At 33.3% G+C, this 23,792-nt stretch overlaps 1 protein-coding gene across 4 annotated transcripts; it reads left to right on the forward strand.

The window, feature by feature from the left end:
• Positions 1-382: 382 nt before the first annotated feature.
• Positions 383-18,954, forward strand: LOC115695983 (uncharacterized). 4 transcript variants are annotated; one of them, XM_030623099.2, is made up of 13 exons: positions 398-700; positions 1,355-1,482; positions 1,926-1,991; positions 2,072-2,185; positions 2,365-2,433; positions 2,509-2,565; positions 2,837-2,890; positions 13,077-13,241; positions 13,322-13,477; positions 18,022-18,090; positions 18,198-18,259; positions 18,362-18,464; positions 18,681-18,954. In XM_030623099.2, exons 1-12 carry the CDS (start codon positions 535-537, stop codon positions 18,447-18,449), a joined length of 1,194 nt encoding a protein of 397 aa, XP_030478959.1. In that variant the 5' UTR covers positions 398-534; the 3' UTR covers positions 18,450-18,464; positions 18,681-18,954. The 4 variants fall into 4 exon arrangements, 3 of the variants coding, with proteins under 3 accessions (XP_030478961.1, XP_030478960.1, XP_030478959.1); XM_030623100.2 differs by lacking the exon at positions 2,837-2,890 and having other exon boundaries at positions 394-700; XR_009688418.1 differs by lacking the exons at positions 18,362-18,464; positions 18,681-18,954 and having other exon boundaries at positions 383-700; positions 13,322-16,822; positions 18,198-18,260.
• The last annotated feature ends 4,838 nt before the right edge of the window (positions 18,955-23,792 follow it).

Genomic DNA, 23,792 nt, shown 5'->3' on the forward strand with positions numbered 1-23,792 from the left:
TAATTGAAATATACCTCTTTTTATATGTATTGTACTCAAAATATCCTGATATAAGAGTATCTTGAAGTGACAGGGGTAAAATTGGTACAATGTTTAAAAAAAGAGATAAAAATGATAGACTTTAAAAAGAGGGTAAAAATAAAAGAGGATAATATAAAAAGAGTATAGAGTGTAATTTTTTTTTGGGTAAGTTGAAAAATATCACTTTTATTAATTAATAAATCAAATTTATCCCTAATTTAATATTTAATTGAAATATACATCTTTTTATATGTATGGTACACATAAGAGTATCTTGAAGCGACACGGTAAAATTGGTTTAAAAAAAGAGGCAAAAATAATAGAGTTTAAAAAATAGAGTAAAAATAAAAGATGATAATATAAAAATGGTGTATAGTGTAATTTTTTTTTATTTGAAAAAGCAAATTTCAAAACGAATAGAAAAACCTCGATTGTCGTTCCCTCCCTTTGAAACCCATTTAAAACACAAAAACACTTCTTCTCCCCTCATAACTGACCCTACAGTTTTCTCCAATGACGGCCTCTGAGTCCTTGCTCTTCTGCATGTTCTTGGCCCTAACATTCGCCATAACTCTAGAACAGCCATCGCTTCCAGAGAACCCTGTATCTGCACCAGATGTTCAACATTCCTCTCTTCTAGTCGAACTCGAGCTGCTCAAGTCCAAGATTGCCTCGCTAGGTAATCATTATGTTTTCTTGGTTTTGAAAAGAATTTTTTTTACAAATGTACGGAGTGTATGGAAATTTTGAATTGTTCTTGTATTATTCATTATTTTTTGTTAACTTCTGGATTCTTGCGATGGTGTGTGGAAAATCGGAAGTAAGAGACGTTGAGTTTTGTTATTTAACGTGAAGCAAGAGAAGGATTATGAATATTCTTCTCCAGTTGATAAGATTTTTTTTTAATGAAAGGTGCTTTTTAAAATGTTTTTGATATCATTGCAAAAAATCTTGTGTAAATTAAGAGTTAGGTACATTATTTTAATTTTAAAAATAATTTCTCAAAACTCATATTGAAAAAAATTACAAATCCTAGTTTTTTTTTTTCAAAATGATTTTTTTTATTTTTTATCGAAACAACCTTTTCATTTCTATGGGCTTTATTATTATTAATATTAACATTATTATTATTATTTTCATTTTCACATTACTCTTTAAGATGTATGATTTGTGTTTTGAGTTTCATTGGCTTTTGCTTCTTTGGTTCACCATGACTAGTTTGTAATTCAATTTGGTAGTAAGTTAAAGTAATACATGATATGATGTTTCTCAATCCACTGGTTATGTTTAGTTGAAGGACACTTCTCAGATCTTCCTTGTCTTTTATTGTTAGAATTGAGCATTGATGAGAGAAACCATCAGTTAAGCAAAAAAGATAAAAGTATTAAAGAAATGCAGAAGATAATTCAGGATAAATCGGATAACATTTCGTTGTTACAAATGGAGATAAAGTTGCTTCAGGTAAGGCCTCATTATTCATGTAGGAGAATCTTTTTCAAATTTAAATTAAAGGTTATATCTGTAGAAACTATTCAAGAATTATTGTAATTAAATTCATGTTTGTGGGAAGAATCTGAGAAATATTTTAAAAGATACATGTCTGTTGTCTTTCTATTTTCTATTTATAAGTTTTGTCATTCTTTTCGCTAAGTAAATTGTGTAGAGATAGCAATATGTTAAAAATTTGTTACCTTTGATGTTTCTAAGTAAAAAGTTGATCCTTTTCACTTGACTCTAGCTCAAGTAGTTGCAGGGTGTTGCTGTAACTATGAGTTCTGAGGTCGAAACTCTAGGAGGGACTAATTAATATAAACGTGTAATGTAACATCTTACTGTTTCTATATAAAAGACAATGAAAATCCTTTTTGTAACCTTTTAATTATTGTTTATGTTATGAATGATAGGAATCTTCATATGGGAAGGAATATATGAGTAAGTCAGATCAACAAGTAGACGAGCTTGAGAAGCAGGTTAGTTTTCTATAAATAAGCTTCTATTATTACAATTTACACCTTTTCATGTTTAACAAGGGTTCTACTCCTCATTCCAGGTTGAAAGACTCCAGACTGACATAGATAAGCAAAATAAGAGAAAATATGGATTGGGACTCCGAGCATATGTAGCAGAAAAGAAAATACAACAGCTGAATGCTAAGCTAGAAAAAGTAAGAACTGCTGTTTTGTAGAGGCCTGTCTTCCTCTTTTCCAATAAAGTGTTAGCCAACATGTATTCTTGTATTTAGTTGCAACTGTCCTCATTATCTTTGACTAAACTTTGAAAGGCACGTTTTAACATTAGTCTTGCGGTTACTGTCTAATCTCATTTATATTCCCCACTGTGCAGCTTTATACAGTTAATGATGAACAAGAAACCATAATTCGCAAAACCGCACATCTTCTTCAAGTGGCAGAGGTATCGTTTCATTATTTTTCAACTTGAAAATATTATTACTGCTGGTTGATATTAGTGATATTCTATTTTCTACAGGAAGAACTGATGAAGGTAGAATTGGAGACTGCTTTACTATCTACAGGTTTGAACTGGGTAAGAAAGATCATTATCTGATATTTTGTTATGGCTTTTTTACTGCCTTAACTTCTGCTTTTGTCCTCTCCTCTCCATAGTCCTTTCAGGACTTGTTGTGTTTCTTGTGCAGCATCATAGTAGACTGTCAGTAGCTAAAATCATATTTTGAATATTCTGGTAGATTGTGAACATCAAATAGATCCTTGCATTTGTATGTTATTGCTTTAATGTGGTTGTTTTGAGTGAAGCTATATATTTGCTATTATGTCTTTTATGACTTTGTAATCAGGTTCCATTGGACTGGCTTCCACATTGGGTTTCAGCTCATTTTGACTGTTTCCAGGTAAGGATATAAATATATATTGTTGATGGCAAAAACTTGTCAACTAAGAAATGGTCGGAAATTTAAGATTGAAGATGATATTGAAAACTTAGACTCAAGAATTAGAATCAAAACATAAAAGAGGAATGTTTAGAAGTATATTGCTTGAGAGTATTGTGTATTACAAAATTTTCCAACCATTTCTTACATCTGAGAATGGGGTATTTATAGGCTCTTATGGCTTGGGATACACATGTGGTCCCCAAGGGACAAGCTGGCCTCATGGGGCTGCAAATCGCAGGTGTAGGAGGTGGTCTTTCATCTTGTACTATTGTCGGGTGTAAGGTGGTCCTGAATTGCAGAGGTGGTGGATTTAGAGTACCTGCTATTGGGACGTCAGGAACTGCAAACAAAGTGTCTCCACTATTTGTACCCTTTCGTCACCTTGTCATGCTGAAGGTGTGGCCGTACTCTGTTTCGTACCTTTTTGCGTGCATGTCTTGTCGTTTGATTCCTCTCTTAACGGTCTTCTCTCCAACACTTAGGCAAACTTTGCCTTCATCTCTCTCCCGCACCCTCTCCTTTTCGCACTCTCTCCTCGCATTCCTTCTCTCTCGCACCCTCTTCTCTCTGGCCCTCATCTCTCTCTCTCTCTCTCTCTCTCTCTCACCCTCTTCTCTCTCGCACCCCCTCTTTCCCGCCCTCATCTCTCTCTCACTCATCTCTGTTAGCCCAAGATATGTTTTCAAGAGGGGAGGTGAATTAAAAATTTAAATTAATTTTGGTAAATTAAAACTTTTAACACAAAATTAAGCAATTAAATACTTAATTAAATAAATGCAAGTAATTTGATAAAAAATATATTATAACAAATATTCAAACTTGAAAAGTAAAGAGTTTAAGGATTAGAAATTGCAAACTCTCAATTTTTAAAAGGTTTGGTAGAACTATGCCATTTACGTCCTTGATCTTCAAAGCTATGGACCTAGCTTTGAGTTCTAATATCGAGCCAAGTTAACGGGCTTAACTAATCTTTACAATCGAGAAATTTTCACCAAGGTGTTTCCAAACATCTTACAATAGTTTTGTACCACCGAGAACTATTAATCTCTTTTGTAGGATTGTTGTAGTGTCAATCTCACTATAACCGGGTTGTTTACAATACTGGTGTCAACCTCACCTCAATCACAATATGAAAATGTGTTTGAAATTACAAGCAAAATCACTCTAGAATTAAGATAATACAATAAAAACCTAGAGTGATAAGCAAGCACACTCAAGATGAATAAACATAAATTTTGGCTAAAAGTGTGAAAAGTGTTTGTTTGATTTTAAACTTGAAAGCTCATTAATCCCACTTGGATAGGTTAGGTGTTTGACATAAATGCTTAGCCAACTTAATTTTTTGAGTGAAAATCAAGTTTATATAATGTTGGGGTGAAAAGTAGCCAGTAGGTTGCATTCCAAGAAAAATTTTGCTGTGAACTGGAATTCCGGATGGGAACCAGAATTTTGGATAGCTAACAGTTGGAAAAATTTACATTTTTCGAGACTAAAACGTGCATAACTTTTTACTCGATTATTCGATTTTAGAAATTCTAATTTTGTTCTCTTAGTTAAATGAAATGTGATTTAGAAATTCAATCAATTTTTTTTGAACTATCGGGTAAGAAAACTTGTTGCACAAGTTAGTGAATGGGTCAAAATTTGAATTTATGAAACCTAGTGTGTTATGCAAAACACTTTAACTAGACTAAAATAAATTTATACCATTTGATTTTGGGTAGTCTTGATGTAGATGAGTCTCCTAGTTTGATTTACATGATTTTGATCTTAAGTTGATTTTTCTCGAGATTTGACTTTGACTTTCGGGTTGACTTTTGACTTTGGGCTTTTGAAGACCTTATTTGAATAGGGTCTTGAGTTGTTGATCACTTGATGAATCTTTTGCTCTTAATGTGCTTGTTAAATCCATTTTGGGTTATTTTAAAAAGTTTGGTAAAAATACCAATTTGTCTTGAAAAAATTATTTTCTCTTTTAAGTTTGCTACAAAATCAATAAATAATAATCAAATATTTGTTAATCATTAAAATAGGGAGACTTAAAAGTTTGAGTTAACAATTTCTCCCTTTTTGATGATATCAAATATTTGATTATTTTGAAAAGAGAAAGGAAAAATTTAAACAATGTATATTGGATTGCTACCCTCTTAATGTGTTGAAGAAAGGAAAAATTTAAACAATTTATATTGGATTAGCTCCCACTAAATGTGTGCAAGAAATTTTTTTTACGTTGCATGTTTTGGTAAACTCCCCCTCAATTTTATACTAACGATTAAAAAATTAGATATCCAAAAAAAATTGAAGTTTATGCCAAAAATAAAAATAATCATAGATTTTCTCTCCCTTTTAATTCATAAAAAATGGTGGCAAGGAATTCACAAAATAAAGAAAAAAATAAAGCAACACTTCTCATGCATTAAAAAAATAAAACAATAACATCCAACAATGACTAAGAAAAATTACATTCAACAAACAAAGAAGAATATAAAGAAAATATCATTCAAATACAAAGCTAAGAGACGTTAAGCCTTTGCACCAAACAAAACAAAATAAAACAAGAGTAAATATGCAAAAAAAAAAAATAAAAGCAAGAAAACTAGTTCGGTGGAAGGCCAAAACGATCCATGTATGCCCTCCATTGAGCCATCTCATCTTGAACATTTTCAAACCCATGGACCATGTCACTCCTCATGGTGTTGATATCATTGTTGAGATTGGTGAATTGAGAGTTGATATCATTCTTCAAGGTTTGAAATTGAGTGTCAAACAATATGTGAAGACTAGCAAAAGCCTCCTCAATGTTGAATTGGGGAAAGTGAGGCATGAGAGGAGCTTGAGGATGCACTTCTTCTTCTTCTTCACTCTCACTTGCGGTCAAGTCAATGTCTTCATCTTAGTCTTCATCATCACTTTCTAAGTCAATTTGCATTCTTTGGCCTCTCTTTGGTGCAAAAACCCATTCATTATTAGTAAATGCGTAACTCATAACCCTGAAAGTTTTGGATCATAAAAAGTCACTAGAGTTGGGATCAACTTTCTTTTCATGTGAGGTGAGAATTCTTAAACGAGGAAAAAGATAGCTAAGAAAGAAACCAAAAAGGAGGGTCTTTACCTCGTAGGGTTTATACACATCAGTAATAAATTTTAAAAAGAGATAGCCTAGGTTGATAGATGTAGTTATTGTTAGGATGAGATGCATGAGTGATTGGTCTATGAAATTAATTTCATCTTGATGTCCACTCCTAAGTGCAAGGTTAGCCACAATGAATTTATGGACAATTGTGGCCTCTAATATAAGTTGATGTCTTTTTGGTTTCATAATAATGGGGCCATCACCACAAAGATTTTTAGAACACTCCACAAAGTTAAAGTTTTCATCATTCTTAAGGGAAAGTTTGGGTTCAGGCAAAATACGATTATTGGGTACTCCTAACAATTCATTAAGAGATACAACATTAAGTTAACTTAAAGGCTATTCCTCTAAGGGTTCCTTTAATTCCTAAAGGTGTAAAGCAAGGTTTAATGCAAGCGTAAAAATCTTGTACAAGTCTAGAATATAATGGAGTATTAATTTGAATAAAAGAGGTCCAACCTAAAACTTCAAGATGACTAAAATCTACACAATCAAGGCTAGGGAGATCACAAATTTTACCTTTTAGAACAATGGAGGTTCTTGCCTTTTAGAAGTGGAAAAATTGCAAGAGAAAACAACCCCTGATTTTCGGTTCTTGCGCCATCTGGAATTCCGGATAGTCTGTGCACAGACAACCAGAATTCAGGTTGGTGCAAAACCCGGCCGGAATTCTGTATAGACAACCGAAATTCTGGGTTGAAATTTTAGGTTGGACCTCTTTTATTCAAAACTTGTACAAGATTTTTATGCTTGCATTAAACCTTGCTTTGCACCTTTAGGAGTTAAAGGAACCCTTAGAGGAATAGCCTTTGAACTTAATGTTGAATCTCTTAATGAATTGTTAAGAGCACCCAATGATGGTATTTTACTTGAACCCAAACATTCCCTTAAGAATGATAGAAACTTTAACTTTGTGGAGTGTTCCAAGAATCTTTGTAGTGATGGGTCCATTATCATGAAACCAAAAATACATCAACTCATTAGAGGCCAAAATTGTTCATAAATTCATTGTGGCTAACCTTGCACCTAGGAGTGGACATTAAGATGAGATTAATTCCACAGACCAATTACTCATGCATCTCATCCTAACAAAAACTACACATATCAACCTAGGCTATCTCTTTTTAAAATTTATCATTGATGTGTCTAGACTCCATATGGTCAAGATCCTTCCTTTTGGTTTCATTCTTAGCTGTCTTTTCCCTCGTTTAGGAATTCCCATCTCACTTGAAAAGAAAGTTGATCCCACTTCTAGTGACTTTTTAGGATCCAAAACTTTCAAGGCTATGAATTACAAATTTACTAATAATTAATGGTTTTTCACACCAAAAAGAGGCCAAATAATGAAAATTGACTTAGAAAGTGATGATGAAGACCAAGATGAGGACATTAACTTGCCCGCAAGTTAGAGTGAAGAAGAAGTACATCATCAAGCTCCTCTCATGCCTCACTTTCCCCAATTCAACATTGAGGAGGCTTTTGCTTGTCTTCACACATCGTTTGACACTCAATTTCAAACCTTGAGGAATGATATCAACTCTCAATTCACCAATGTCAACAATGATATCAACACCATGAAGAGTGACATGGCCGATGAGTTTGAACATGTTTAAGATGATATGACACAATGGAGGGCATACATGGATCGTTTTGGCCCTCCACCAAACTAGCTTTATTGCATTTTTTTAGTATCTTTACTCTTGTTTTGTTTGTGTGCAAAGACTTAATGCTTTTTGACTTTGTGTTGGATGGTATTTTCTTTATGTTTGATTTTCTTTTTAGTTTGTTGAATGTTATTTGTCTGTCATTGTTGGATGTTATGGTTTTATTTGTTTTTCTAAATGCATGAGATGTGTTGCTTAATTTTTCTTTTTATTTCGAGAATTCCTTGCCATCCTTTTGATGGATGAAAGGGGGAGAAAATTCATGATTATTTTTATTTTTGGCACAACTTCAATTTTTTTTTTTTGATATTTAATCTTTTAATCTTAAGTATAAAATTTGAGTGGGAGTTTACAAAAACATGCAAGGTAAATAATCAAAAAGGGTATCTTTTAATCAATTTTTTTTGGATATCTAATTCAATATATATTGTTTAAATTTTTCCTTTCTCTTTTCAAAATATTCAAATATTTGATATCATCAAAAATGGGGAGATAGTTAACTCAAACTTTTAGGTCTTCTTATTTTGATGATTAACAAATATTTGATTATTATTTGCTGCTAATGATTTGTTGATTTTGTAGCAAAATTAAAAAAGAAAATAATTTTTTCAAGACAAATTAGTATTTTTACCAAACTTTTCAAAGTAACCCAAAAAGAATTCAACAAGCATATCAAGAGCAAAAGATTCATTTAGGGATCAACAACTCGAGACCTTATTCAAAAGAAATCTTTAAAAGTCAAAAGTCAACCGAAAGTCAAAATTAAAGTGAAAGTCAACTCTTAAGAAAAGTCAATTTGGGATAAAAAACATGCAAATTAAGCTAGGAGGCTCATCTACATGCAAATGATAGAAATTTATTTTAGTCTTGTTAAAGTGATTTGCATAGCACACTAGGATTTATAAAATTAAATTTTAGCTCACTTCCTAACTTGTGCAACAAGTTTTCTCCCTCGATAGTTCAATTTTTTTTTTGATTGGATTTCTAAATCACATTTAATTTAATTATGAAAACATAATTGGAATTTCTGAAATCTGATAATTGAGTAAAAAGTTATGCACGTTTTAGTCCCGAAAATGCAACTTTTGCCACTGTTAGCCATCCAGAATTCCGGTTCACGACTGAATTTGTCTTGGAATGAGTGCTAACGGCTATAAACGACTACTTTTCACCCCAACACTATATAAACTCGATTTTCACTCAAAAAATCAAGTTGGCTGAGCATTTATGTCATACAGCTAACCTATCCAAGTGAGATTAATGAGCTTCCAAGTTTAAAATTCAATAAACAATTTTCACATACTTTGAACCAAAATTTGTATTTATTCATCATGAGTGTGCTTGCTTATCACTCTAGGTTTCTATTGTATTATAATATTTCTAGAGTGATTTTGCTTGTAATTTCAAACACATTTTCTTATTGTGATTGAGGTGAGGTTGATACCGGTATTGTAAGCAACCCTGTTATAGTGAGATTGACATTACAACAATTCGAGAAAGAGGTTAATAGTTCTCGGCAATGCGAAACTATTATAAGAGGTTTAGAAACACCTTAGTAAAAATTTCCCAGTTGTAAGGGTTAGTGAAGCCTATTAACTTGGCTCGATATTGGAACTCAAAGCTAGGTCCATAGCTTTGAAGACCAAGGACGTACCTGGCATAGTTCTACCAAACCTTGTAAAAATCGAGAGTTTGCGATTTCTAACCCTTAAACTCTTTACTATACAAGTTTGAATATTTGTTATATATATTGCTTGCCATATTACTTGCATTTATTTAATTAAGTGTTTAATTGCTTAATTTTGTGTTAAAAGTTTTAATTTACCGAAATTAGTTTACATTTTCAATTCACCCTCTTCTTGAAAACATATCTTTGGCTAACAATAATAACTTGATAGGGCGCTTAAAGACTCAGAGCTGAGCACGGGAACATCTTCAGTCGCTAAGAAAGCAAGGTGAGAAGCCACATCAAATGAAGTAAAATGTGATGTGAAAATAGAACAAAGCAATACGACTTTGAACTTAAACATGCCAGCGGGCATGTTCCCAACAACGAAAAATGCAGAAAGTTTGAAGTGAACCTTATAAGGTATCCTGGCAACACCTTGGATCTTGGTAGAGTGGATCCTGGCAAAATGATATGTTCCAGGAAACTTAGTGGAATGTTGGATGTTATAAACAAAATGAACTTTTGTGGCCGAAGGGAAACGGCCATTCACCCCCTTGAAGGCGATGGCAAAGCTCATCAAAAGGACACAAGCAATTGGGGGAAGTTGAAGTGGGGCAATTCCGAAGTAGGCTAATATGTCGATAAAGAATGGGTGGAGAGGTAGAACTGCGTCGACTAGCATGATGTGTGCGCTAAAGGCCACTTTCCCTTTACGGGGCTGGACGACGTACTTATTCGGCTAGGGCTTGAGTCAATTGAGATAGTGCTCCTAATACTCGCATAGACGAAGGATACATCATTAGGCAAAGTACAAATATTTAGCTTGGATGAAGAAGAGGCAGAACGTTTGCATGGAGTAACAGGAGGAGCAAATTGTTTGGGAGGAGCCATACCTGCAAATACACAAAAATGATGGTATGCGCGAGCCTTGCATTTTCAATTTCCCTGGAATTCTTGTGCGTCAAAGCTTTAAATGGGTGTGATTTCAAGCTCCTCATCCAAAGTGGATACGAAAAACTCGGAGGAGGACGGGGTACCAGGCTCTGGGGGAAAGGTGCTCTTAAGGTACCTCAAGTGACTCTAAATTTCGACAAGTGATGCCCTAAGCCTACAAAGGTACACTCTGGAGTCAGTAACCATACAATCTTGCTCTCCACTCAAAACCTAATAAATTTCATCTCTAACCCTCTCTTCACGTTCCTTATAGTTAATAATGTGCCCTAGATGCCCTCTGTAACATACTTCTCATATAGGTTCTCTCAAGTACCCTCAAAGTCAGAAGACGATATATCAATAACATCGGCCACCAAAGACATCCTTTCCTGAGGTCTCCTCTAAATAAGGACAGGGATGAACTGGTTCAATGAGACGCAACACCTTAACGCCCTTACCTAAGAGAAATAGAGGTACTAAGTTCACTAAATATAACACATGGAGGTATATGCCCTAAGTAGAGCGCATGTGAGACAACTAGTAAATTATGACTATAATGAAGATAACCAACAGAGCATAGCCACAAGAAATCTAAAAGCATGGTGCGTGAACAACGAAAACAAAGAGAAAAGGAGTAAACACAATACCTCATGAAGTTGGAAAGGTCACTGTGAAGTAGTAAACTACACCGAAGCAAGCAAGACACCTGCCACACAAAGCAAAACACATACATCAGAATGCGACCTCATGTGCGATGGCAAATCTCTTCAGACAACATAGTCGAGCGCGGAGTAGTGGTGAGCAAATAATCTAAGAAACCGACCAAACCGAGGACATCGAAAAAACCAACACCGAAAAATCAAAAATCGAAAAAACTGCCTTTGCACAGTTGGTTTTAGTGTTAATGGGAAACTGACCGATTAAACGAGAACCGACTAAACATATATATTATACGCTTACATATATAATATAATTATTTTTGTACATATTAAATATACAATTCTATTAAACTAGTTTTACTTATTTTTTTTATTTGAAATCTTAATTATTCATTGCTTTATTGTATTATAATTTGATGTATTAACGTATTATATATATTCATAAAATAATAAGTTTTTTATATAACTCATTACCAATTAGTAGTACAATAATTTGAGCAAATTTTAAAAAAATTATTTTACATTATTTATTTAACTAAAAAAGTTTTGTTCTTAAATTATATGATATTTGATACAATACTTTAATTTTTTTAGTTTCCAAATAATTATAGCAAATTTAAAAACTTACTTTTTTTTTAAAAAAAAAGAAGCTCAGCCAGTGAATTAAAACGGTCGGTTTTTTTACATTTATATAATGGTCGGTCAGTTTTCGGATTATAACCATGAAAACCGAGATTATTTTTTGTGTAAAAAACCGACCGTTGCTCATCCCTAGCGTGGTGGTCGCAAAAAAAATTAAAAAAATGATGATAAATATTAAAGTTATGAAAGCAAAGGAAAAAATTAGAAGTTGAAAATGACCTTATGAAGAATTGAACTAAAGATCTCTTGGACAAGGTGAAAGAGATTTTCCACTATGCCAAGATGATTTGGTGAAGTGAAAATCAAGCAAGGGAGGTCCGCTATATATACAAGACACATCTTCGAAAAATGTGAAGATAATAAAGTTCGCATTTCAACAAGGCAAAACACCAGTTTATTCACTCAATAAGAATACTTAAAAGAATTCTTGTAGACTAGGGGCAAGTGTTACCTCCGAAAATTGGCACTTATGATTTTCGGGATGTGTTTGAGCATCACGAAGATCGACGAAGATCGTCCCTGTGACGATCTGCAAACAGAAGTTGACAAGATGGAGCTTAGAGACATAGCCGTGCAAGTTGGTGCATGCATGTTAGATGTCATGCAAGAAGGAGAGGAGAGGGGCGAGAAAGAGATGAGGGCGCTAGAGAAATGGGGGCGAGAGAGATGCGGGTGCGAGGGAGAGGGGGTGCGAGAAGGAAGAGGGTGCGAGAGATAGGGAGTGCAAGGAGAAAGTGCGAGAAGGGGAGGGTGTGGGAGAGAGATGAAGGCAAAGTTTGCCTAAGTGTTGGAGAGAGAAAACTATTAAGAGTGGAGAGAGAAGACTATTAAGAGTGGAATCAAAGGAGAAGACATGCACGCGGAAGGGCATGTAACAGAGTATGGCCACAGTTTCAGCGTGACTTGGTGACGAGAGGGTACAAGTTGTGAAGGCACTTTGTTCGCAGCCCCTGACGTCCCTGCAACCACCACCTTTGCAACTCAAGGCCACCTGGCATAGTATATTGGTACAAGGTGCAAGACTACCTCCTGCACCTAGATTTTCAACCCAATGAGGCTAGCTTGTCCCTTGGAGACCACATGTGTATCTCAGGCCGTTAGAGCCTATAAATACTCAATTCTTAGATGTAAGAAGTTGGAAAATTTTGTAATACATAATACTCTCAAGCAATATACTTCTAAACATTCTTCTTTCATGTTTTAATTTTAAATTTTCAATGCCATCTTCCATCTATATATATACATATAAGGGTGCACTTTTAATGGGTAATACCCATGAATGGGTAAAATTAGAAAATTTTGAGTTTTTATCCTTATTTTTTTGTCTAATTAAAAAAATCTCTCATTTTTATATTTATAGGATCTTTTGTTTGTATATTCTATCTTTCCCTCGCTTTTTAAATTATGACTAATTCGTACTTTTGTAATTGAAATTACTTTGCAGGATTGGGCGCCAATTCTGAAGGAACAATGGTTGGCATTTGTAACCTTTGTCATGCCACGTGTTCAACTACTGATGGAAAAATTTGTGGATGTGTACCATGTAGCAAAGAATTATATTGCACCATGTGCCATCAAGGCTCTAAAAGATCTTTATTTTCACACTTGGGTAAGCTGATTCACTTATTTAAACCTAGTATTAGCTGATTGGTACTTTTTCTCATGTGTCATTGCTTTTGATTGTTCTAGGAAGTAAAGAATCTTATAGAGTCTTACTTGTATCATGCTGCCATGGTAGCAAAATCTCTTTTAAGCAAAACGTTCATTACCTTGAAGCCATATACTATAAAAGTGCTTTATGAATGTAAGACGTTCATGACATTTCTAGCTCAGTATCATCTTCAGGTATCATCTCTTGTCCTTATTTAACTTTGTTGGCTATTATTATGTGTATTTACTCAGTGTTTCATCAACGAAAATTTAGTGAATTGTTAAGCAATTAAGAAAAAATGTGAACATAAGATATTTATAACATGGTTAATCTATTAACAAAGTCTAGTCCACGGGTTTTATAGAAGCTATTCATTGTGAGTTCTAATATAATTTCTTTAAAGTTTGTGTATGTGAAAACATATGTGTTTTAATCATATTGACAGCCCTATTTGTAATAATGACGAACAACATTTTTCCCATGTTTTTAGGAAAAGTAATTTTTTCTTAGGCTAATTGAATTTAAACATTATATATGAAATAATTTAATAGAAATACCTATCATTTTCTTATAATATGGAGTACATTTAGTTGCAAACAACATCAATAGAACTTCTAGAAGAAGAGTCGGCACCATCTCGAGCTAAGTCCCAAGAAGGCCTTGCTCGTGCTTCTTATAGTGTTTTATTGGGCTTTATTTAAGTGATTTGAGTTTTCTTGTGCTTATTGTGTTTTATTGGGTCTTTTTAAAAATTAAATGTTAATGGGCTATTTTTTAGTTTATGAATGAATTTGGGTTAGACAAAGCCCTAAAATTCAGGTTTTTTAATTGAGGCGTGTGCCTCACTGTTTGTACCGCCTCAGATCATATCTAACTGTCTCACATAGTTGAGGCGTACGCGTCTCTTCTCCCAGCTAAGGTGCACACAATAAAGCGTTTTTCTTTCGCCTCAATCTACTGCGCGCAATGAGGCGCTCCTCGAAAACGCAATTTTAAACATTGAGTGTAACCATCTCCTTTCTACACTTTTTGTAAACCTATTAAATCAGGCTCGAGGGGATTGCTTGAGGAGGTAGAGAGATTTTTTTAGTTTGCACACTTTTTCCTTTAATAATGGTTCCTCAAATTTTGGAGGAATGTCTATGTATACGTCTTCCACAAGGTCGTCGTTAAGAAAAACATTCTTCACGTCAAGCTTGAATAACGACCATTCATTGTTTACCGCAATAGATAAGAGTATTCGGATGTTGTTCAACTTAGCAAAAGGAGCAAATGTCTCTTGGTGACTAATGCCATATGATTGGGTGAATCCTTTAGCCACTAATCGAGCTTTAAATCTTTCAATGCTCCCATCAACCTTATATTTGACCAAGAAGATCCATTTACAACCAACTATGCGCTTGCCATTAGGTAGATCTGTGATAATCCATGTTTTATTCTTTTTCGAGTGCTCCTGGTTCCTCCATTGTGGCAGCATTCCAATTGGTATCCTGTAGAGCTTCTTGAACTGAATTGGAAATTTGAACTTGGTCCAGAGCAGTGATAAAAGCTCTATAGGTAGGAGATAAGCTTGAGTAACTCAAATAGTTGTGAATGGGATGTTGAGTGCAGGGGAACCCCTTTCCTGAGAGCGATGTGAATGCTTAAATCGTCAAACACATCTTCTTCTACAATAGGTTCAACTTGAGCATCTTCTTATGTTTGTTCAAGAATGAATGGAATCAGATTATATTCTTGACTTTGCTTGAGTAACTCAAATAGCTGGGAATGGGATGTTGAGTGCAAGAGCGAACCCCTTTCCTGAGAGTAATGGGAATGCTTAGATCGTCAGACACATCTTCTTCTACAATAGGTTCAACTTGAGCATCTTCTTATGTTAGTTCAAGAATGAAGGGAATCAGATTATATTCTTGACTTTGCTTGAGTAACTCAAATAGCTGGGAATGGGATGTTGAGTGCAAGAGCAAACCCTTTCCTAAGAGCAATGGGAATGCTTAGATCGTCAAACATATTTTCTTCCACAATAGGTTCAGCTTGAGCATCTTCCTGTGTTTGTTCAAGAATGAATGGAATCGGATTATATTCTTGACTTTGTTGAGTTCGAGTGGAAGCTTGTTCAGTGTTTGCTAGATTCTTATTTTTCCTTGAGTCAACCCGGATTTTTGTGTTTGGGATGTCGACAAGATTTGAAAAGATTGGCTGAGGAGTTTTTGGCTCATGTGAATTGGCTGAATGGTTGGGTTGGTCCTCGTTGATGGGGACAAGACTTAAGGATTTTGATAAGGGTTTCTTGGCTTATGTGATTAGATTGAATGGTTTGGAGTATGAGTAACAGACGGATGAGGAGTTTTTGAAGTAATGATGTTGTCAGAAGAAGAAGAATGAGGATCAATGAGTGAAACAGAAGAATAAATGACTCCCACGTGCCGATGCGTTCGGGCGCGTTCGGGCTGCTTTTTGGAGATTGTCAACATTCGTCATGTTCCCAGCCCTTTCCCATCCTCCTTGCATCGGTTTTCGACGGTTCTTCTCATTTTGTGGTTTGATATTTTTACCTTCGTGTTTGGGTGTTCATTCTTTGGTGTTTGCTTTTTTCCTTTTCTCTTTCAATTGTTTTTGCTTTCAAGATTATGGTAGGGATAAAATCAGATTTGAAATCAGTGGTTGTTTCTGATGTGGTTCTCGTGATGTCTAAAATTACGTACCATAAATTGATTGGTTCGAATTATTTGGAATGGAGTAAGACGATTCGACTGTATTTGGAGGGTATTGACAAAGATGATCACTTGACTGACAATTCTCCCAAAGAGAAAGTCGATTCATGGAAAATATGGCTTTGTGAGGATGCTCGCTTGTTCTTTCTAATTCAAAATTCTATAGATAATGAGGTAATTAGTTTTATTAATCATTGTGAATTGGTTAAAGAATTAATGGATTAGTAGGAGTTTTTGTATTTTGGCGAAGCCTTTTATTATGCGGAGAAACAAGATTAGTCTCTTAATAGCGCCAATGAGAGCAGATGACTATTATAAGTTTTCTTGCAGGACTTTCATTTGAATTTGACTCTACAAAGTCAAGAGTTTTCTCTGGTGTTGATGTCTCCTCTTTACAAGATGTGTTTACTCGTGTTCTTCGTACAAAAACTACCTCTTCAGTTCCTTTTAATAGCGCCTTGGTGTGTCGTAACAATTCTGCACTAGGAAAAAACTCTACCCCAAGTGGATACAAAAGAAGTAATTCACAAGGACCTTATACTTGAATACCAAATTTTGAGAATGTGCAACTATTGTAAGAAACCAAGCCGCATCTAACAAATCAACAAAAACATTCTGCTAATATTGCAAGCACTAGTGATGCATCTAACAAATGAGTCCTTATTTCTCCTGATGAATTTGCCAAGTTCTCGAGGTATTAGGAGTCATTTAATTGTTCATCTCCTTCTGTCACTACGATAGCTAATTCAGGTAACCCTAATACATGCCTTCTTTCCACATCCTCAAAGTGGGTCATTGATTCTAGTACTACATATCATATGACAGGTAATTCCAGTCTCTTTTTTACTTTTCAATCTCATAGTCCTACTTCTACTATTACTTTAGCTAATTGATCACCATCTAGTAGCCTGTTTGTTCTTGATCCACTTCCATTAGCTTCTCTTGTTTGTTCGAGTGTTGCTTCCACTTTTGAGGCTCATTGTTGTTTGGCTCATCCATCTTTTTCTTTGTTTAAGAAACTTTGAATGGAGTGCGAGTTGATTATTTTTATAACAAGTTGGCAATGATTAACGCCTATGCTACAACTTGAAGGGGAGTGTTAATTAACTGTATATTAGTTGTAAAAATTAGGATGAATTGTATTTAGTAGTTTCCCATTTAATATCCAAACTTTATATATAAATATAATATTATTCTATGAAATACAACATACAATTCAATTTACTGTTTTCTACACCTTATATATGTTGCAACTAAAACAAGTGAACGCTTATAAGTTATGAGTGAAACTGCTATAATCATGTCTTTTGCCTCTACTTTGATGTTTGGGCTGTAGTTTTTACCAACAATTTTTCACCATTTGTCTTAAATATACAAAGAATGAGGTTTTTTTTTGGCTGAGAATGAGGGAATTTTCGGCTCCGTAGCCTTCCCTTTCTCCCATATTTATTAAGAGCAGAGGTGATATAGTTGAATACAATTAGGTGATCTACTTAGAGATAAAAGTCACAGCGCGATCTTCTAAATTCTAGTTAGATTTTAGCTATCGTTACAGATATTCTTTAATTTAACTTCTTCAAAATTCACAACTGCAGCTACTTTTGCACTTTTGGGAGCAGCTTGCAGGTTGGCTGCTTGCATGATGGCCTGTGTTTGACTTGTTGCCAATTTTAGGTGTGGAAGAAGGCTTGCTGTTGCAGGCTTTTTCGGCCACTGCGGGAATTTTTCCCATAAAAAAACACTGATATGACATAGTATGTTCAAAACTTATTTTGGCATATATAGTGCCAAAATAACTAAATTTGTGGAGGGAACTGTGTTATGTTGTCAAAGGATACATATGATCCCAACTAATTTATCTGTCTGTACAGTTAATACTTTTACTAGTTTGATTCTAGGATTGGAAAACTAGGAAACATGTAATTATGGATGTAGGAGCCGTCACAGGTGTTCCTTTGAATTGATTTTATTTTTATGTGACTTGTGACATACTGGTTTCTATAATGTGTTTTTACTGGTAAAAGGTTCAAGAACTGCTAAAAGATAATGAGTTTATGCGACCAGTTGCAAATATGGAGCTTGCTTGGTTTGTGGTAAGTAGTACTGCCTACTTGATCATCTTAATTACTTACTAAACCAAAGATTCACATTGTAATCAGAAATAAGTCATCCAATTTAATATTCCTTTTCTGCTTCATAGGCTACTGCTTTGTTGGCTTTGCCTGCTCTTTTTTTGTTCAAATTGTTTTCAGTTGTCTTCAGGTTAGTTTGTTTATTACAAGTAATTATGGTCCTTTTCAGAGGAAAATTTTATCAGACTCCATACTTTTTCTTACCTAAAAGTCAAAATCTAATATGATGCAGGAAAAAAACAAAGAATATACAAAATTCAAATACCAACCACACAAGACGTAGGCCCAAAGATCCCAAACAATCTCATCCCAGTAAATAAGAGCACGAAATATAGGTGCGTGCGTTGTACTTAAAAAAATTAAAACCACTAATTCCTTGGGTGTCTAACAACTTCATTGAATTGCTATTTTGGAAAGCATGTGTGAAAATCGATATGTTTGCTTTTTCCATACTTTTGTTTTCCATTAGGTATTTTATGTTCTTTCTTCATAAAATATAAAGTCAAAATTTGGTCAGGAAATTTGGCTTTACACCTTTTTTTTTTTTGAAGGAATTTGGTGGTCCCCAAATCGATCAAGAAATATAACGGAAACAGGTCTTGAATCATATTGTAGGAGTGATAAATTAGAGAAAAATAAATATTTGATTGAATTGGGGTCAGTTTACAGGTTAACTTGTACTGAATGGGCTAGGAATGTTCTAAACTTAATTGGTGTAATAAATGTTGCCAAATACAAATAGTGGATTGATGAGTAACAACTCAATATCCCAATTGGGAAATGAGTAAAAGCAGTTTTATTTTGCACTCCAATAAATTCTAAAAATACTCTATTTTACTATTTATATTTTGTATAATATATATTTTTTAATACTTTTCCTTTAATTATTCTTCTTTCTTCTCCCACTCTAAAGATATTATATATAGGAATATGATTTTGTCACGTTATTGTACTTTCACGGATTGCAATCCGTAATGTACGGCAGCCGTCAGATGAGGGAGTTATTTGATCCGACAGCTGAGATTGATCTAGGAGTAATTAAGGTTAAAAAGTAGAATTGTACCCTAACACTCATTTAATGTACCTTGAGACTCATCTAATGTACCACGGAATACATTCCGTGAAAGTACATCACGGGACAAATCATATCCCATTATATATGTATATATATATTTTAAGATGTTTTTACAATACACTCCATTAAAATGGGTGTATGATGCAATCCTTAATTGTTTCGGTTTTTCTAAAAAAAATTTAATCTATTTTTTTTATAGTCGTGTATGTTATAGTTATTTAAGACGTCTTGCAAAATTTTGAGAAATTCCGAATAATTTACAATACAGAAATCAATGTTTAAATCGTCTATTTCACACGCGTATAAAATAAAAAAGTCACGCGTATAATACTCTTTGAATACTGTTTTTGATGTGTTAATTTTTTTTTTGAATTTTTTCAAATTTTGCCAGATATTTTAAATAATTATAATATATACGACCATAAAAAAAGTAGACTAAGTATTTTTTTAAATATCAAAATAGATAAGGTGTATCGATTCGCCGATTTCAAAGGGGTGTATTATAAAATTTTTCTATATTTGGACAAAAAAATATAAAAACTTTTTTTGTTTTGTTGTTGTTTTTTTTTTTTTTTTTTGACAAATATAAAAACTTATTAGAGTTGAAATAAATATACATTATTTGAACAAAGTTATTGAAATTAAAACAAAAGAAAATGCAAAAGAAACTCAAAGAAAATATTGAAGAGTAAATATTGAAAATTTATTTAACCTGATTTTTTTTAATATTAGTGTGTTTAAATGTAACTCCAATAAGAAATTAATTTGGTCTAATCTAATACAGAAAGAAGGAAAGAAATTGATGAATTTTGCCTAAATAAAAAATTTTTACAATAAAATGACAAAATGGGGAAAAGGAATTACATCTTTGGTATTTAAAATGATAATTCAATCTCCTGTTAGTAATTTTTTATTTTTCTTTAAAGGAAAATTGAACAGCCAATCACAGCCAAAAAAAAAAGTTAATAGCAGTTGAGCTTACACAAAGAAGAGGATCATATTATGTCCCCCGAAGAGAATGGCTTTGTTATAAATTTACTTATTAATTGGAGAAAGAAATATCTTAAACAAAATTTCTAAACAATTCTCTAATTGAATTGGATGGGATGGGATAGTTAATTTTTAGATCACTCCTAATTTAATGTATGCCCTTCTAATAGAATCAAATAATAGTTAAATTACATGGTTTTTTTTTTTTTTTTTTTTTTTTTTTTATGACATTAGGGGAGGGGAATTCGAACTTGAGATATCCTCTTTATTTTACATGTTAATTCAAATTCGAACTTGGTTTGTGGTAAGTACTGTCATTATCGCTTTTGATATTCTTCTCAAATTTATTATAATTTCTTTGTCAAATTTATTACAAAAAAAAAGCTTATTAATTAGTTAACGAAAATCTACGTTAACAAGATGCATTTTAGATTGGAATATTACAGCGATGTTTAAATATGGGTGGGCTATTGCTAAAAAGGAAGATAATTTATGGGTGAAATGGGTTCATAATATTTATGTGAGCGAAGAGGATTGGTGGAATTATAAAGCTACCGCCCAAGCTAGTTAGTATTGGACAAAGTTGGTTTCAATAAAGGAAAAAATGAAGAATTTAATCGAATCAAACCAGTTAACTGGCAGCAGCTATAAGATAGCTCAACAGTGTCAATTGTTATGTGCAAATCCACCTAGAGTAGCATGGAAAAACATTGTTTGGAGCCAATTCAACATTCCTAAGCATAGCTTTATTTTGTGGTTAGCTATGCTTAGATTAATCAAAACTAAAGATAGGTTACAGAAATTTAACATTATTGATAACGCTTCTTGTCTCTTATGTAATGGTGGAGAGGAATTGATAGAACACTTATCCTTTGAGTGTTCTTTTTCTATGAGTTGATGGTGTTGGGTTTTATGCCCTAAATAAAACTCTATTTCAATGTAATCTATTTTATTCAACATCAATAAAGAAACAGAAGTATTTTTCATTCATTTGTGTATGTTTTGGTTCACCTTATCAATTGCTTGTCTATTTGATTTATAAATTCATCTGAAACCCTTTTCACATACTTGATCCTGTTTATTGTGTTGTCAACACTTTGGAAAGTAAACATGACTATGTGAATAAAGTTTCCTAGATTTATCAGACACAGGGTTTTACTGATATGATAATCTACAACAAGAGTTTACTTGTATTTGGAAAAATGTTATGTTCTTTCCAGAACATTGGTTAAAGTAAAGCTCAGGTTGGATGCATGGAGTATGCATCGGAAGGGACCGATATTGAACTTTGACTTAGATTTATTAAACTTACCGTAAAATCTATTCAAGTCAATATCGCCTAGTTGATCCTAGATCAAATGATCTTAATCCTGTTATGATTAGGCTCAATCTTAAGAGGCTATTTGTGTTCTTTGATTTGTTAGTTAAGCCTACTTTTAAGTCAGGGTGATACGGACATTTTGGGAACACGGTAGTGTAATTGAGTGGGAGCGCTAACATAAACATGGAATCTATAGCTTCTATCTGGCGAATAGTAAGCAAAGGATAATCTCCTTCATGCTTGACCAAACGAAAATAAATGGTGGAGTACTCATTTCACATAAGCTGAAATATCATTTATACGAGGTCAAGTGTTTTAAGGATAAAATACATAGTAGGGTGTAACGGTAATCTAATCCCTTTACAGTGTAGATCATTCATATAGAGGATCATTGATCAAATTAGGATTATAACAATGGATAACTAATGATGTGTCTATATGGTGGAACATATAGAGCATTATATATACTGAGAGTGCAATTCTAAGTTCTATGCGTGGATTCAACGAAGAATTAATAAGTTAGTGAATTTAGGTAATAAATTCTTGATCTGCTTATTGGAAGCTCGGTTATATAGACTCATGGTCCCCCACTAGTTGAGATAATATTGCTTGTAAGACTCATATAATTGGTTTTGATTAATCAATTATAATTCTCAAATTAGACTATGTCTATTTGTGAATTTTTCACTAAGTAAGGGCGAAATTGTAAACAAAGAGTTTTAGGGGCATATTTGTTAATTATGATACTTTGTATGGTTCAATTAATAAATATGATAAATGACAATATTATTTAATAATTATTTATAGTTATTAAATAGTTAGAATTGACATTTAAATGGTTGAATTTGAAAATTGGCGTTTTTGAAAAAATCAGATGCAAAAGTGATAAAACTGCAAAATTGCAAAAAGTGAGGCCCAAATCCATACTGCCATGGCCGTCCACTTTTATAGGAATTATCCTCTGATATTTTCATTATTTTAATGCCAAATAATTCAAACATAAACATAGTGGAATGCTATAAATAGATAGTGAAGGCTTCAGAAAAATAACACACTTTTTATTTAGAAAAACCTGAGCCTTCTCTCTCTATACTTGACCGCCCACTCTCTCTCTCTCTCTTCTTCCTTAAGATTTCGAAATACTTAGTGATTAGAGTAGTGCCCACACACAACAAGTGATACCTCAATCATAGTGAGGAAGATCGTGAAAAAAGACTTTAAGCAAGAAGGAGTTTCAGCACTAAAGAATCAGAGAAAGAGATTCAGGTTCAGATCTTGATAATACTCTGCGACAGAAAGGATACAAGGGTTAGAGATCAGAACGGAAGGAGTCATATTATTCCGCTGCACCCAATGTAAGGTTTACTAAACTTTATGTGTTTATTTCATCGTTTTAGAAAGTTCATACTTAGGGTGTTAATCAACATACTTGTGAGTATATCTAAGATCCTGGTAAAATAATTTCCAACAACTGGTATCAGAGCCATGGTAATTTATTTGCTTGCAAGAAATTTGAACTTTAAAACGATTGTTTGATGTTTTAGATGGTATCATGTTGTATTGAGTGTTATATGATGATTGATTGATGTTTGTGAATTTTCGTGAAAAATAATTGAATATCTGTTTCTAGAATTATTTTTATTGGATAGTATGAAAAAAATTAAGCAATTTATTTTTTTACAGAACTCAATTTCGATTTAATTTGAATTAGTTATGATTTTTTGAAGTTTCGGGAAAAATCAGGAATCGTGCAACAGGGTTTTGCGCGCGGAAATCATGCTGGAACCCTCCTTGCATCGAGAAACTTCGGCTGAGCACTCCCCTGCGCGCGTGGACGAGTATGCACAGCATACCGTCCGTACAGCACGCATTTTTTTAGTTTTTGTTTGATTTTTCATGTTATTTCATGGATTTAACTTCCGATTTTTTGTGTAGTTCTGTATTTAAACATTTACTATTCCTAATTCAATTCTAAATATCATAATTAAATTAATTATTTTTTTTAAAATTAATTTATGGTATTAGTGTAATTTGAATTTGAAAATAGTAAATATCTATCTTTTTGCTTAATTATCTATCTTATTTTTAAATTTGATTATATCTTATCTTATTTTTAAATTTAAGGTCAGACTTTAAATTTTTTAAATTAATTTTTTTAAAAAAAAATTTGACCTTATTTAAATTTAAAATAAGATAACTATAATCATGTAATTTTAAATAGATGTAAGATATTTTGCTAACTTTTAAATTTGGTTATTTTATTTATTTAAATTAAAT

This window comes from Cannabis sativa, chromosome 6 (genome assembly GCF_029168945.1).
Source record: "Cannabis sativa cultivar Pink pepper isolate KNU-18-1 chromosome 6, ASM2916894v1, whole genome shotgun sequence".
NCBI lineage: Eukaryota > Viridiplantae > Streptophyta > Magnoliopsida > Rosales > Cannabaceae > Cannabis > Cannabis sativa.